At 51.4% G+C, this 14601-nt stretch overlaps 1 protein-coding gene across 10 annotated transcripts in view; it reads right to left on the bottom strand.

Annotated features, from left to right (window-relative positions):
• The window catches only part of ATP2B2 (ATPase, Ca++ transporting, plasma membrane 2), a 296812-nt gene that overhangs the window by 79604 nt on the left and 202607 nt on the right, over window positions 1–14601 (bottom strand). For all 10 annotated transcript variants that reach the window (XM_006758266.2, XM_006758265.2, XM_015560370.1 and 7 more), the window contains 2 exons: window positions 8571–8828; window positions 7231–7356 (listed from right to left, as the gene is read on the bottom strand). In XM_006758266.2, coding sequence (XP_006758329.1) covers window positions 7231–7356; window positions 8571–8828 — 384 coding nt within the window. The remainder of the gene's footprint in view (window positions 1–7230; window positions 7357–8570; window positions 8829–14601) is intronic.

Below are 14601 nucleotides of genomic sequence, written 5' to 3' on the forward strand. Positions count from 1 at the left end.
GTGAGGGAAGAAGGGAACTAATCTTTACTGAGCTGGTTCACTGTGTGTCAATTACTATCTGAGCTACCTTCTCCTCCTGGCTCTCACAGTCCCTCTGTGAGTAATTATCATCTCCCTCCCATTTCACAGACAGGGAAGCTGCCTCAAGAGGTCATCTCCACATTCAGCTGAGAGGGCAGAGCTGGGGTGGGGTGAGGGTGGGGCTCTAGTCTCTGTTTTCCCACCTTGCCGGGGAGGCTTATGGCAGAGTTGGAAGGCAGGAAACTAGAGGAAGGCAGGAGAGCGGTGGGGGAGCTGGGTCAGCCATCCAGCTCCTGTCTGTCTGTGAGAGAGAAAGGAGCTCAGGGCCAGGGAACACTGTGGCTTCTGCCAACTGGACAGCCTGTCCTATCCCACCGGAACCTTACCTTTAACCTGGTAGCAGACGGCAGGCCACAACCTTCCCGACTGCAGGCTCGAAGCTCATCTCTACCTGAGACTTGCTATGAGCAGTAGGAAATGGCCCCCACCTGACCTGGACAGGTGTTAGCTGTCTTGGGGCCAAAGCCTCATGCAGTGGCAAATGGGGTACACTGAGCCCTTGTTTGCAGAGCTGGAGAGGCCTAGTTTTACAAAATGCAGCTTTTGAGCCCAGAAAAGGCAAATGTCTAATTGTGGTTGTACAGCACCTGAGGCATAGGTTAGGGCTTGAACCCAGTGCTCTTCGCTCTCCCAGTTTTGACTTCCCAGGCCTCTCTCTGGACAGGAAGGGGGGTGAGGTCATACCTTCCAAAAGGTCTCTTTCTGGGGGTAGAGATGTGAAAAAAGAAGGGAAGCCATTTCTGGGGATTATCATCTGCCTCTAGGCACAAACACCAAGCAAAGCTATAAGATTCCCAGCCCCGTTGCTATCAGTAATAACGCACACTTACAGAGCACTAGACAGTCGGCAAAGTGCTTTAGTGCCCATGAGCCTGTCTCCCTCACAACAGCTCGGTGAGGTAGGTTCTGGTGCAAGCACAACCCCCCAAGCCCCTCCACCCATCTGTGGCCTCTCTGCCCAGGGTCACACAGCTGTGAGCGATGGAGCCGGGACTTGAACCCGTGCTCTATCCACTACACCCCACTGCCTCTCATGGAGAAGAGGCAGGGTAGTGTAATGGAGAGAGCATGGGCCGAGCAGCAGACTGGGCCTTCCAGCATCATGATATCGTCCTAGGCTCCCGGAGGCGGCAGCAGTGGTGGCTCTCCATGCTTGGCCTACCACTCGATGGGCAGGGTGGGCAGCAGGCCCAAGAGGGTTTGCTGATGTCCTGTGCAACCTCGTGCTGTTAACACTCTGGCTCCAGTGGTGATGGAGGAGGCTGGGGGGTCCTGTAGGGGGCAGAGCTAATGGGCCTGCTGGAGCCAGACCCTGCTGCTTTTGAGGACAAGCCCTCACCCTGGCCTCCTGGCCCTTCCATGGCCACACTGATGGCACCTAGTTGTTGGCTTTCCGATGGAATTTACCATAAGACATTTCAAACAGGTCATGCTGCTGGGTAATATAAGTCATGGGGCCCTTGGAGGAGAGCTCACTCATGGGGGCTGCAGGAGTACAGGGCTGAGGGGCTAGAGGGTTGGGGTCTCTCTCTGGCCCTCCCCTCTGTGGAGCCTTACACTACTGCTCTGGGCCTCAGTTTCCCCAGCTGCAAATCAAGACAAGACTAGGTTCTCTAGGGATCTGTAAATCCCCTGAAAAGTTGCAAAATCACAAGTCTAGGTATTTATTTCTCATAAGAGGGATCACTGTTTCCATGGGACTGTCACCAGAGTTCATGACCCAGGAGGTTCAAAACCACTGGCCTTCCGTGAACGGTGCTCCGTGTTAAAGGAGGCTGAAGGGGCAGGACACCCAAATGCCACACAGTGCCCTGCACTGGGTCCCAGTTGGAGAATGCTTGGGGACAGTAGGCAAACATGAATATGGACAGTATCTTAGGTTGCAGTACTGCATCAATGTCGACTTTCCTGAATTGATAGTTGTGCTGTGGTTACACACGAGAATACCTTTTCTTAGGGCAGAGTCTGAAATGTGAAGGGGCCCAGGGCAATCACGTGTGTGACGAGGAAGAGGGAGGCTCCTGAGAGAGCAGACAGGGCAGAACGGTAATCACAGTGGAATCAGAGGGAAGGGCACGTACGCATTCTTTGTGCTGTTCTTGCAAGTTTTCTGAAAGTTTGATATTATCTTAAAATAAAAAATTAAAACAAAAGAAATGGGCCCAGGTCAGAGTTTGTGCTCTAGGGCCCACCCATCTGTTGCTTGGCTCACACAGGCTTGAAAAGAATAGGGATTTCTTGCCAACATTTAAACATTGGGAGGCTCCACTTGCACAGAGAACTCAGCAGCCGTACTGAGGGGCACTTCTGTAGGCAGCAGTTGGAAGCAGCTGTGCTCTGGTTTGGCGCCCCCACCCTACTACCTGGACCCAGGGACCAGTGAGCCTGCGATTCCTGACTGTTTCTACTCCGCCTGGTCTGAAGAACCGGACATGGGCTGGGGATTGCCTGGCCATCCTGGGGAAGGAGCTCCAGGCCTTCATGATTTCCTTTGTGCCTGGAGCACTGGGGACATCAGAGTAGATGCTGCTGGGTAATAGATGAGGAGACTGGAGTCCTGGGGCGGAGGGGGATTCCCCATTGTACGGACACAAACATGGAGGCTCCAAGAGATGAAGTGACCTGTCCAGGATCACAAGCCAGACATGGCTGGGCCAACTGACTCAGAACTGGAGTGTCCTTTGCCTTCCTCTAGGCCAGTGGTTCTCAACCTTCTGGCCCTTTAAATACAGTTCCTCATATTGTGACCCAACCATAAAATTATTTTCGTTGCTACTTCATAACTGTAATGTTGCTACTGTTATGAATCGTAATATAAATATCTGATATGCAGGATGGTCTTAGAAGACCCCTGTGAAAGGGCCGTTTGACCACCAAAGCGGTCTTGACCCATAGGTTGAGAACGGCTGCTCTAGGCTGACACAGTGTGCCAGATACCACAGGGGGCTTCTGCACTACCACAAGGACCCCGCAGGCACCCCTATCCTGGTTCCTCTGTGTTCCCTGAGGGTCATCTGACCAGAGGCCCAGCAAGGCCTCCCAGCACAGGGACAGGGTCTGAGGTGTCTGGTCATGCGCAAAAATGAGCATCCAAATGGCAGTTTTCCAGAATTTACTGCACTGGGGAGGGAGCTTCAAGGAACCCCCAACTAGAGGAAGCAGGCTCCTGCAGGCCGAAGGTGGGAGGAGGCAGATGGTGGAGAGAAGGTGGGCAGTCCAGAGAGAGGGCAAGGGTAGACAGTTGAGATGAATGAGAGAGAGGAAAGTGGATGCTTTGACACAATCTTATGAGCTGGGGTTACGCTCCCATTTTACAAGTGAGAAAATGGAGGCTCAGAAAGGCTAAGAAGCTTGTCCAGGGTCTCCCAGACAGAGTCGGGATTGGAATCCAAGACTATTTTGCCCCCAAGTCCAGGTTCCATCCTAGGAACGGGAAAGGGAACCAACCCAGCATGAGCATCCCCCGGCCAGCGCTATGGTAGGTAGGGCTCCACCTATATCCTACACCAGGACACCCCTATTGTCCTCACAGGGGACAATAAAAGTGAAGTAACTTGCCTGAGGCCACACAAAGAGTTCATTCCAGAGCCCGGATCTGGCTCAGCCTGGCCCAACTCTGCTCTTCCTACAATGCAGCCTCTCTCCTCACTCTGGCAGGCAGTGCCTGAGCCCTGAGGTGTGCAGGGCCCAGGGGTGGAGCTGGGCATGACCTCCTGAGAACCTCAGGCTTGGGCTCCCGCCTGCTTGGATCTGTTCGGGTGAGAGGACCGAAATAGAAGTGTACCACCTGTGTGTCTGTCCTGGTGCCTTCTATCTGTGTACGGCCAAAGATGGAAGAAGCCCATAGAAGTGAGACCCATTAGATCTGTCTGGGTGGCAGGAGTGTGGCTGGGTTTTGCTCTTTATTTCATTTGAGACAGTTTGTGCAGAAAAAAAACCTCAATCAACATTCCAAGGCTGTGCACAGAGTGGATGTCACAGGCTGACATGAGGACCCCAGGTGGTATGGGAGCGACTGCCAGAGGTGGTGCTCAGAGCAGGCTTTGTGAAGGAGGTAAGCCCACGCAGATGGGCAGCAGTTAAATGAGCAATGTGAAAGGGAGGAGGAGGGCCATTCGGAGGAGGGAACAGCTTCCGCAGAGGCCGGGCACAGGAACGGAGCCAGGTGGGTTTGTAGCAGAGGTACAGGGTGAGCAGGGTGTGGTGAATCCGTGACTTTCACGGCTAGGAGGGGCACTGAATGCAGTGTCCCTTCAGTGCTTGGGCCTTCTCTATACCACTCCCACCCACAGCCTGTCCAGGCCACTGCTCCCAAGAATGCTCGCCTCTCTGGTACCAGGGGTTGGAACCAGAGCCACAGGGCCATGTGGCCCTAAGTTCCAATCAGTGACAGGGAACTCATCACCTTACAGGCAGCCTCTTTTGTCCTAGAATGGTTCTTCTGCAACAGAATTCTCTCCCCAGTTAGATTACTTTCTGTTGGGCCAATGATGCCACTTTCTCCCTGTCTTTTCCCAGGAGCCAGGGCCAAGCCACTTGCTTCTCCTTCCCCCATGCAATTGTGTTTCTGAATGTGAGCACTGCTGCGTGCAGGCAAGCTCCATTTCTTTCCGTCTAATTCGCCTTGAACTCTGGTGATCTCTGTGGGTCCTGACTCTTGCTTTCTTTTTGCCATGCTCCCTGGGCTGGTGGTCTCTGTGAACTTGACGGCACACTTTCCATATTGTGACAGGACAGAGCTCCAGGAAAGGCCACTAGAAACCAGATAACCGCAATCCAAGAATCAGCACAAACTGGCCCAAATCTCCTGGCCTCTGGCACAGCCTTCTCCATCTTGTCCACAAGGACATCATGGGAGACCGTGGCTGCTGTCTCCTGATATCCAAAGGCTCAGAGCCAAGTTCATAGCTAGGCTTTCAGCCAGTTGTACAGGTTGAGACTAAAGCAGTTGGTTCAACTTGAGCCTCTCATCTCCCAGTGCTCAGAGACCACCCATTCCCGAGCTGAGGACCAGTGCTGACCCCACTGTGATCCCACCAGTTTGAGTTCTCAGGGCTCTCCCAGATTCTTATTAAGACCAGGAATGCTTCTGTCTGTCCCTAGTCCCCTGTTCTTCCCCACTGAAGGCAGAGATCACTGCCAAGTCTCCAAGGTCCTTCGGGTCTAAGCTCTCTGGATGGTCTCTGGGACATCCAGTTCCCTCGGAGACAACCTACTACCCCTCCCCAGTTATGAGGCTTCTCATGAACTAGAGGTACAGACACAACCCATCCACTCAGGCCCAGAACCTCCCCTCAATTTCCACTGACCCAGATGACCCACTTGACACACCTGGCCACGGCTCCCAAGAATGCTCGCCTCTCTGCTAACCAGAGGTTGGAACTAGGACCACAGGGCCATGTGGCCCTAAGTTCCAAGACAGCATTTGAAGATTTCCATCTCTCAGTCAGACCCCAGGGCATTTTCACTTGCTATCCCTCTGCCTATAATGCTCTTTCTTGTCACAGTTCCAGTTTTAGCTCCAATGCAATCTCCTCAGATACACCTTCCCTGACCAGCTAAGATTCCTGTCCTTTCCCCTGGGTCTCTATTTCATTACCATGGCAGAATAATCACTATCACTGATTTATCACTATATGAAATTATGTTATATATGTGCTTGCTTGCTTCATTGTCTGTCTCTTGGAGTCTAAGCTACAGGAGGGCAGGGACCTTATATTTCGAGGATGACATACATTCCTTCAAACCTCTGTGCCTTTCAAATGTTTGCCTCTGCTAGGAGGGCCCTTTATCCAAAACTCTGGTGGGCTGCTACCCATGCTTTAAAACCCAGCTCAATTCCACCTCCCCCTCTGTTCCCTTCTTGGCTTTTGTACACCTTCCTCACTCCTCCAGTGTGGAATTAGTTGTTTGCTGGTCTGCTTATCCCAGCCTATCTGGGCTGGAGGCTCCTGAAGCCAGAGGTGGGTCCCACTGCTTAGTCCAGAGTCAGGCCCAAAGTAGCTGATCAGAGGCTGCTTGATGAGCACTGCTAGACATTAAGGCCTTTTGGGTGTTCCTGTTGGAGGGAGGGTGGTCACCTGGCTGGTGCCTTACCTCTGCATGGTCTCCTTGCTTCCTGTCTTGCCGCCTGCAGCAGCCAGAGTGAGATTTTAAAAAAGTAAATGTGTTCAGTTCACTGTTTAAAACCATTCCAGAGAATCCTCATCACACAAAACATTTCCAAACTCCTGACCATGCCCATGAGGCCTGACATCTGGCCCCTCCACATCTCCATCTTGTTCACAGTCCTCCAGCACAATCCTGCCACTGGGCCTTTGCACATGCTGTTCCTTCTGCCTAGTATACTTTCCCTGGATAGTCACAAGGCCAGCTCCTGCTCATCATTGACACCTCAGCTCACACATGGCCCCCACCTGCCTCCCCTTGTCCTGCTTTATTTTTGCCACACACCTACCACCATCTGGAGTTTTCCCATTGCCTATCTCTCCTCACTACACCATAGCTCCTCAGGACTGAGGCCTCATCTGCCTGATCCCTTCCTATTTGTCTAGCACCCAGACGTAGCCAGTTTGGTTCACTGTCTTTTCCCATGAGCCTGGGCCAAGGGTCCTGGAATCGAAGGGTCCTGGGTTCAATTCCAGTCAAGGGCACCTCGGTTGCAGGCTCCTTCCTGACCCGGCCCTGGTCCGGCATGCAGGAGGCAACCAATTGATGTGTTTCTTTCACATAGATATTTCTCTCTGTCTTCCCCTTTATCTCCCATTCACTCTAAAATCAATGGAAAAATATCCTCCGGTGAGGATTAAACAAAACAAAACAAAACAATTGTCACCTGACTGATTCTTTCTCATTCTGATAAGAATGGGCTTCAATGTTTGACTTTTCAGAAAACTAAATCACTAGAAGGTAAGTTACCTGAGGGCAGAGATTCTTTATTGATTCTATTCACTGTGGTATCCCTAAAGCAGTGCTGAGAGCCCAGGAGGCTCAGTGCATGTTTGCTGGGGAAAAGAGAGGAAGTTCTCACTTGGAGCTGAGCTGGCCAGAGATCTGAAGCCAAGGACCAAAGTCTCCAAGACCCTCCAGCCTCATGAAGGGGACAGAGACCAGCAATGGGAGTGAGCCCACTGTTGGGCTGCAGCTCACCTGACAGCAGCATGGGGTCCTTGTCCACGGACTTGCGCACCTGGTCAGACTCTCCTGTCAAGGAGCTTTCGTCGATCTTGAGGTCATTGCCCTGGATGAAGAGGCCATCAGCAGGGAGGAGATCACCTGATGGGAGGAAGGTCAAGGGAGTCAGCAGGGTCTCAGGTGGCTGAAGAGGCTGGACTAGCGCCCAGAAGTTATGATTATAAGGGAAGGTTCACTATTGGGACCAGCTGCCTCGAGCTCCCAGCGTGTAGGAACCAACTTGGCGCCCATCACAGGCCAACAGGCAGCTGAAGACTGGAGCCGAAGTGAATGGTACAGGCTGGGGGGGCTGAGGTTGGGCTCAACAATCCTAGCTCAGGCAGGCATGTTCTTTAGTTTATTAAGTGCTTTTCTTGGCCTGGTGTGGTGTTGGGGCCTAGTTTTCTCAACCATTCATTCTCTGGTTTCAACTATGATTTGAGGAATTCTTTTGAAAGGGACTAGTCCAGGGGTGGGCAAACTTTGACTCGAGGGCCACAATGGGTTCTTAAACTGGACCGGAGGGCCGGAACAAAAGCATGGATGGAGTGTTTGTGTGAACTAATATAAATTCAAAGTAAACATCATTACATAAAAGGGCACGGTCTTTTTTTTCAATAGTTTTATTCATTTCAAACGGGCCGGATCCGGCCCGTGGGCCGTACTTTGCCCACGGCTGGACTAGTCCATCTGGGCTAGGCAGAGGAGACTCCAGGACAGTCACATTATCAGAGGTAACCAAACCCCCGAGGGCTAAGTGAGGAGGGATACACTCCAATCTCGCTCCCATCTTCTGCCTCTACTTTCCCAAGGACATACTCATCTAAACTCCTTTGGCACCAGCTTGCCCACTTTCTCCAAGGTAGTATCACAGGCTTAGAATGTTCACTCATCTATGTCCACTCCCCATCACACGCATCTGGCCCAACAACCATCCATCAATAGCCAAATCAGGGATACGAAATGGACTTCATCCCATAAACCCATTCTGGTAGTAGTAGTCCTTGGAGTATTGTGCTGAGAAGGCTTCTGAGGCTGTATGGAGGCCCTGAGCTGTGACTGATTAGTAATGTCTGCAGGTATTGAGAGTGGTGACACATGTGCCAAGTATTTGCCATTTCTGAGTTAAATCAATTCTGAAATCTACTGCCTCCAGGAAGTAGCCTTCTACTTCCAAAGGATCCCAGAAGACATCTTGGCTTGGGATCAGCCTTTAGGGGCCCACCCACTTCCCTAGGCCAGCCTCTTTGGGTCTGCTTGGCCTGTCCCATCTCTGCTCCAGCTCTAGCAAATAGCTCTGTGGCTGGGACACTTACCGTATTTTATTTGGGCGATGTCCCCAACCACAATCTCGGCCACAGGAATCTGGACCACCTGGCCAGCCCGGATCACGGTGAACTTCTGCTCCTGCTCAATGCGGCTCTGCAGGCCCCGGAACTGCTTCTCTTTGCTCCAATCATTGAAGGCCGTGACCAAGACCACACAGATGACTGAGAGGAGGATGGCAGCCCCCTCAATCCAGCCTGCCTCTGCCTCCCCTTCATCCTCAGACCCAGCCTGGGCTGTGGCGCATCCTGCAGAGAATAGAAGGAAGCAGATGGTGTGGGATCAGTTAGGCCCGTGGTTGGCAAACTGCGGCTTGCAAGCCACATGCGGCTCTTTGGCCCCTTGAGTGTGGCTCTTCCACAAAATATCACGTGTGGGCGCGCACGTACAGTGTGATTGAAACTTTGTGGCCCGTGCGCAGAAGTCGGTATCTTGTGGAAGAGCCACACTCAAGGGGCCAAAGAGCCGCATGTGGCTCACGAGCCGCAGTTTTCCGACCACTGACCTGGGTGGGAGGAATTTTAGCCACACTCAAGGGGCCAAAGAGCCACATGTGGCTTGCGAGCCACGGTTTGCCGAGTTGCAGTTTGCCGACCATTGAGCAGATGGGGCCTCGAGTGGTCTGGCTTTAAATCCCAGCTCTGCCAAGCAAAAAATGTTGATAATCAGATAATCATGAATGATCTATTCCGTGCATCTGGGTGCCAAGCCCTGTGCAAAGGGCTTCACACACATCATCTCAGAGCACTCACTCTGCCCATTTCACAGATGTGGAAGCTGAGGTTTCTTAGAGAAGCCACATGACTTGTCGAAGCTAGGAAGGGCAAGTGGGGAGCTAGGATATCTGACTTCAGAGCCTACTGTCTTAGCTACTTTGGTTTTCTGCCTTTGTACTAGCTGTGAGATCTTGGGTAATGACTTCACCTCTCTGAACCTCAGTTTTCTTATCTATAAAGTAGGAATATATTCCTTATCTTGGGGACCACTCTGAGGGCTGGAATTTAATGAGGTGAGGTCCATGGCATCTCCAGCACAGACCTGGCACAAAAGAGAGGCCTGCTTAATGAGAAACGAGAAAAAGTGAGGCTGTAACAGAATGGGACCAATCAACACTGTGCTTGCTTTAGGGTCTAAAATGCAGTTTTGCTGTTGTCCTTTCCTTCTGTTCTCCCAGCAACCACGAGGCAGGTCTCTAGGTTGGCGGGTAGGAACCAGAACACTGGACCTGCCCTCCGACGAGCTGGTTCTAATTGCACTGCTGTCCCTGAACTAGTCTGGGTAAATCACTGTTCTTCCTGAGCTGCAGCATTCCCATCTGCAAACTGGGGTTCACTGAGACTACCTTCTGTCCTCAAGGAAAAGAAGGTGGATGCTCCGGCCTGTGCTCAGTCACAGGAGGTTCTTACTCGGCCTTTGTTGGAGCTGAGCCCCAACCACACAGTGAGGATGCCCACATTCCATCTGAGCCTCTGTGTGACCTACACCTCACACCCTTGCCCTGTTGAACCTCCCAGTCTGGGCCCTCAAATTTCTTGAGGCCTGCCAGGCTCACCATGTGAAAAAGAAAATGAAAAAACACCACACATATTTAATGCAAAGGCCTCCGACTCAAAGGCAGGTCCTGTCCACATGGTGCCGAGTGCTAGGGCCTTTCCTAGCCCTTCCTCACACACTGTCTTCTGCTTCCCCACAGGATCCAGACAGTGAGGTCCCCCCCCCCGCACCCCCATTGACAGCTGAGGAAACTGAGACCCAGAGCGGTGAGGTGACACGGCCAAGGTGATTGCTGCAGCCAGGACCAGCTCCTTTTTCCACTGGGGAAGAGGGTGGGGGTAGAGAACAGCCCTTTCCATGTCTGACTGTCCACTCCTGGAAAACTCAGGGTAGTTCTCTTCCATGGGGGTTGGGCAGGCGACTGGGCTATTTGCAAGACCTGCTATATGCCAAGCACTCACTTCAATCATCAAGCTGGCTGAAAAAAAGGGAAGCAGTTCAGAGAGGGACAGTAACTCACCTGGGGTCACACAACAGATCTGGAGTTTGAATCCAGGCCTGGGCCTAGAATCTGACACTGGACCTGCCTTGCCCACTGTCCGTGAGCTTAGTGCCCTCTCTGCCACTTGCTGGCCTCATGTGGAAAAGTAGAAAACATTGCCATAGACCTATGGCCAATTGTATGGAAGTCCAATTCAATCCCCAGGAAGAGAGAACAGCAGTTTTTGTTGTTGTTTTTGGTTAATCCTCATGGGAGGATATTTTTCCCCACTGATTTTTAGAGAGGGTGGAAGGGAGGGGGGAGGAGGAGAGAGAGAAAGTAGAGAGAGAAAAACATTGATGTGAGAGAGACACATGGATTGGTTGCCTCCTACATGTGCCCTGACGGGGGGCAGGGATCAAACCTGCAACCCAGGCACATGCCTTTGACTGGGAATCAAACCCGTGACTTTCTGGTGCTCGGGCTAATACTCTAACCATTGAGTCACTCCAGCCAGGGCGAGAGAACAACAGGTTTTAAAAAAATACTTTTCAGTGATTTCTAGAGAGGGAGGAAGGGAAAGGTAGAGAGAGAGAGAAAAAAAACATCGATGTGAAGCCAAACATCGATTGGCTACCTCTGCATGCCCCTTACCGGTGATTGAGCCCACACTCAGACATGTGCCCCTGACTGGGAATGGAGCCAGCAACCTTTTGGTGCATGGGATGACACCCAACTAACTGAGCCACACCGGCCAGGGCGGAACAGCAGTTTTAGGAGACCCCAGCAGGAGCCTCTGGGAAAGCCAGGGGACAGAAACAATATGACAGAAAGGCCAAGTGGTACCAGGGAGTTTTTTTTTTTTTTTTTTTTTAGCTCCCAGCTCCTGGGAGGGTCCAGGCTCAGCTGGTGTGCCCAGGCTGGGATGGTATAGAATCATTGTGGCCGGGCAGTGTGTGTCACCAGTCGTTCTGCACAGGCTAGTTAACCATGACATTGTTGTATGAGGTTCGCGAAGCTACCTTTTTCCTTTGGGAATTTCAAAGCTCTTCCAGTAATTTTAAACTGTTTAATTGGATCAGCTATTGGTTGTAATGATACTCATTATCGTGCGGATAACGGACATGGGGCCAGCCCTGAGTTCAAATCCCAGCTGTACTACTTAACTGCTGTGTGCCCAGGGGCTAGCTACTGAACCACTGTGCCTGGGTTTTCTCATCTGCAGAATGAGGGCACAGACAGGCGCTCCCTCCTAGGGGGTTGGGAGGACTCAGGGTGAGTCTTTATGTAAAGCAGCTATTGCAGTGTGCACACAGTAACGGCTCAGTTAAAGCTGCTGCTTCTCGTTGCCCAGCATTGGCACACATTATTGCAGTCCAGTCCCACAGCCAGCCTGAATGGGGCTGCAAGCCCCGCGTTACAGAGGGGATCCAGCTATATTCCAGACCATGTGATGGCAGGAGGAGGGGAACTAGAATTCCCTCTACCACCATGAATGACACCAATTACGCGCCCCCCCCGCCCCCGCAAAAAAGCTGGAAAACACGGGTGAACCTTGCTAAATAGAAACCCAGTATATGGAAACGCATTCTCTTGAACTTCAGGGGAGTGATTTGAGATACAGAGACCAGTGCTTCACTTTACAGGGCTTTTGTTATTCCCTGTCCCTGCTACATGCTCTGTACATGGGGAAGGCTGTTCTTTCCCTGCTGTGTGCCTCGTTAATGCCCCCCCACCCACCGCCCCGATTAGTTATTGAAGCATTCAAGACACTTGGAAACATCTCAGGACAATGGAAAGCCTTCAGGTTCTAGAAGTGGAAAGACCTGGCTTCAAGTCCAGGCTCTGCTGTGTGACCAAGAGGAAGTCCTTGGCCTCTCTGAGCCTCAGTTTGGACAGCTGTAAAGTGCGATGACCCCCAGGGAATTTGTGCGACCTGGACCTAGTAAGGGCCTGGCACATGGCACACAGTAAGTATTGGTTCTCTCCCCCTTTTCATGAGCTGCTCTCCTTGGACTGGCTTCTGGAAACCAGGCGTGGCAGTTGAGTGGGATTCGCACCCCATTGACTCCTAGTCCTGCCTGCTGCTCTTGCTGATTCGACACCAAGGAGCCCTCTGGGCCCATCAGAGTGAGCACTCACTCTGCCAGCAAATTAGCTTTAATTTCCTTCTGACAACTGTCAGATGGTTACATCGTGCCTTGGAATGGCCAGAAAGTGGGGTCTGGATCTGTGGGTTAGGTCTTTAGCCACCGGGAGCTGCTGGACTCTGGGAACAACTCCTGCTGCCCCTGGTGCATTAGGGGGAAGAGACCAGGAACAGGAAGAAAGAAGAGAGTGGGCAGGCCTTGCTGAGATCTCTTCTAGGTCCCCTCAGACTGGGGCAGAAACAGGACCTAGAGATTGTGACCACAGGGTCTATGGAATCTGCAGCTTCTTTCCCTGGACCTGAGATTTTCTAAGGTGTGGCTTCATTCTGTGTGACCTCGGAAAATGCACATGGCCTCTCTGGGCCGCTCTGTTTGTTAACCAGTAACATGGGGGAAGCTAACTCCTAGGTGGTTACCAAATAAGGGCCCTCAAAACTGGTTAAGCCACAAACATTTTCTAAGCACCTACTATGTGCCTGTCACTCTGCTAGCACTCTGGCACTAGGGAAACTGTCATGGGCACGGAGTTGGGAGCACTGGGTGTGTAGATCCCAGCCCTGCCACAAATATGCTGTGTGACCTCTGACAAGTGTCTAGAGCTCTCTGAGCCAAGAACAAAAACAGGGAAGGGCTGTGGGTGCTGCAAGGCACTCTATAACCTTTTAATTTATCACCTGAATCAATTTTTAATTAACTGATGAAGCCTGTGTTTGACTTGGCACGGGGGTGGTCCTGGCAACATGGTAAGCCCAGAGCTCAGGCCAGGGTCTGGGTGTCAGGGAAGCGTAAGTATATCACAAAGTTCTGGAACTTCATCTGTGGAGCTAGAATGTGCACAACTGCCCTCATCGACCCAGAGTACGGTCTGCACTAGTGTCTCAGCTGGAGGCAGTGAAAAGAACCAGACAACTTGGGTTTCAGATTCAGCCCTACTGTGTACAAGCTGTGCAGCCTTAGGCAAGTGCTTCCCCGCTCTGGGCCTTGGTTTCCACCTCTTGAAGATGGAGGCGTCCACAGGCATCTGTTTGGAGGGCTCTGGAAGGCTCTCCCTGGCACACACTGGGACTCTCTGCGTGTTCCCGCTGCACCCCCTCCACCACTTGCCCTATGAGTTCTAATCTTGCACTGACTTGGGTCACATGAGGTCACTTACTCAGCTGGCACTGCCTCAACCCCATCTCTTTCTGAATGATAGGAGCGAGGGCTCAGAAGCCAGAACGTCTCTGTCTGAGTCATGGTTCTGTGCTTCCTAGCGTGTGACGGAGCAAGCCATTTCCTATTTCAGAGCCCCGGTTTCCTGGATAATAATAGCACCTACCCACAGGGTTGTTGTGAGGATCAAATGAACCTCTACTGTAAAAGCTCTCAGCTAGTGGTAGCTATAAAAATAGTAAGAACAATTATTACGTTTTTGTGTTGCACCCTGAGCTCTGTTCAAGGCCTATTCAAATAGCCATGCACAATCTTCTTCAACATTTTCTATAAAACTTCTGCAAAGAATGCCGCCCATGATTTATCTCTTACGGCCTATGTGAAAGTTCATCCCAGAATTCATCGTCAGAGGCATGCTCTCTTCCTACAGGACTCTGTTTCCTCCTGTCGATAATCTGAGCGTTGCAAACCATCCTAATTCCCTTTCTGCCTTGGCTGCCAGGAAGCTCAAAATCAAATTTATATCCCAATCATAGTAGCAAACACAGTTTATTTGCTTCCATTCCTTTTATGTCTGGCTTTCTATTTGACCTCATATTATGAGACATGTCTTTATTATGTCTTTAAACCCGTTTTGGAGAGATGCCATGGAGAGAAAAAAAAATCAACTTAGTAATATTAAGTATAAAATTGAGGCAGTTGACTTCCACACTCAGAGTGGAGGGGATTAAGGAGAAGGAGGAT

Source organism: Myotis davidii, unplaced genomic scaffold (genome assembly GCF_000327345.1).
Source record: "Myotis davidii unplaced genomic scaffold, ASM32734v1 scaffold73, whole genome shotgun sequence".
NCBI lineage: Eukaryota > Metazoa > Chordata > Mammalia > Chiroptera > Vespertilionidae > Myotis > Myotis davidii.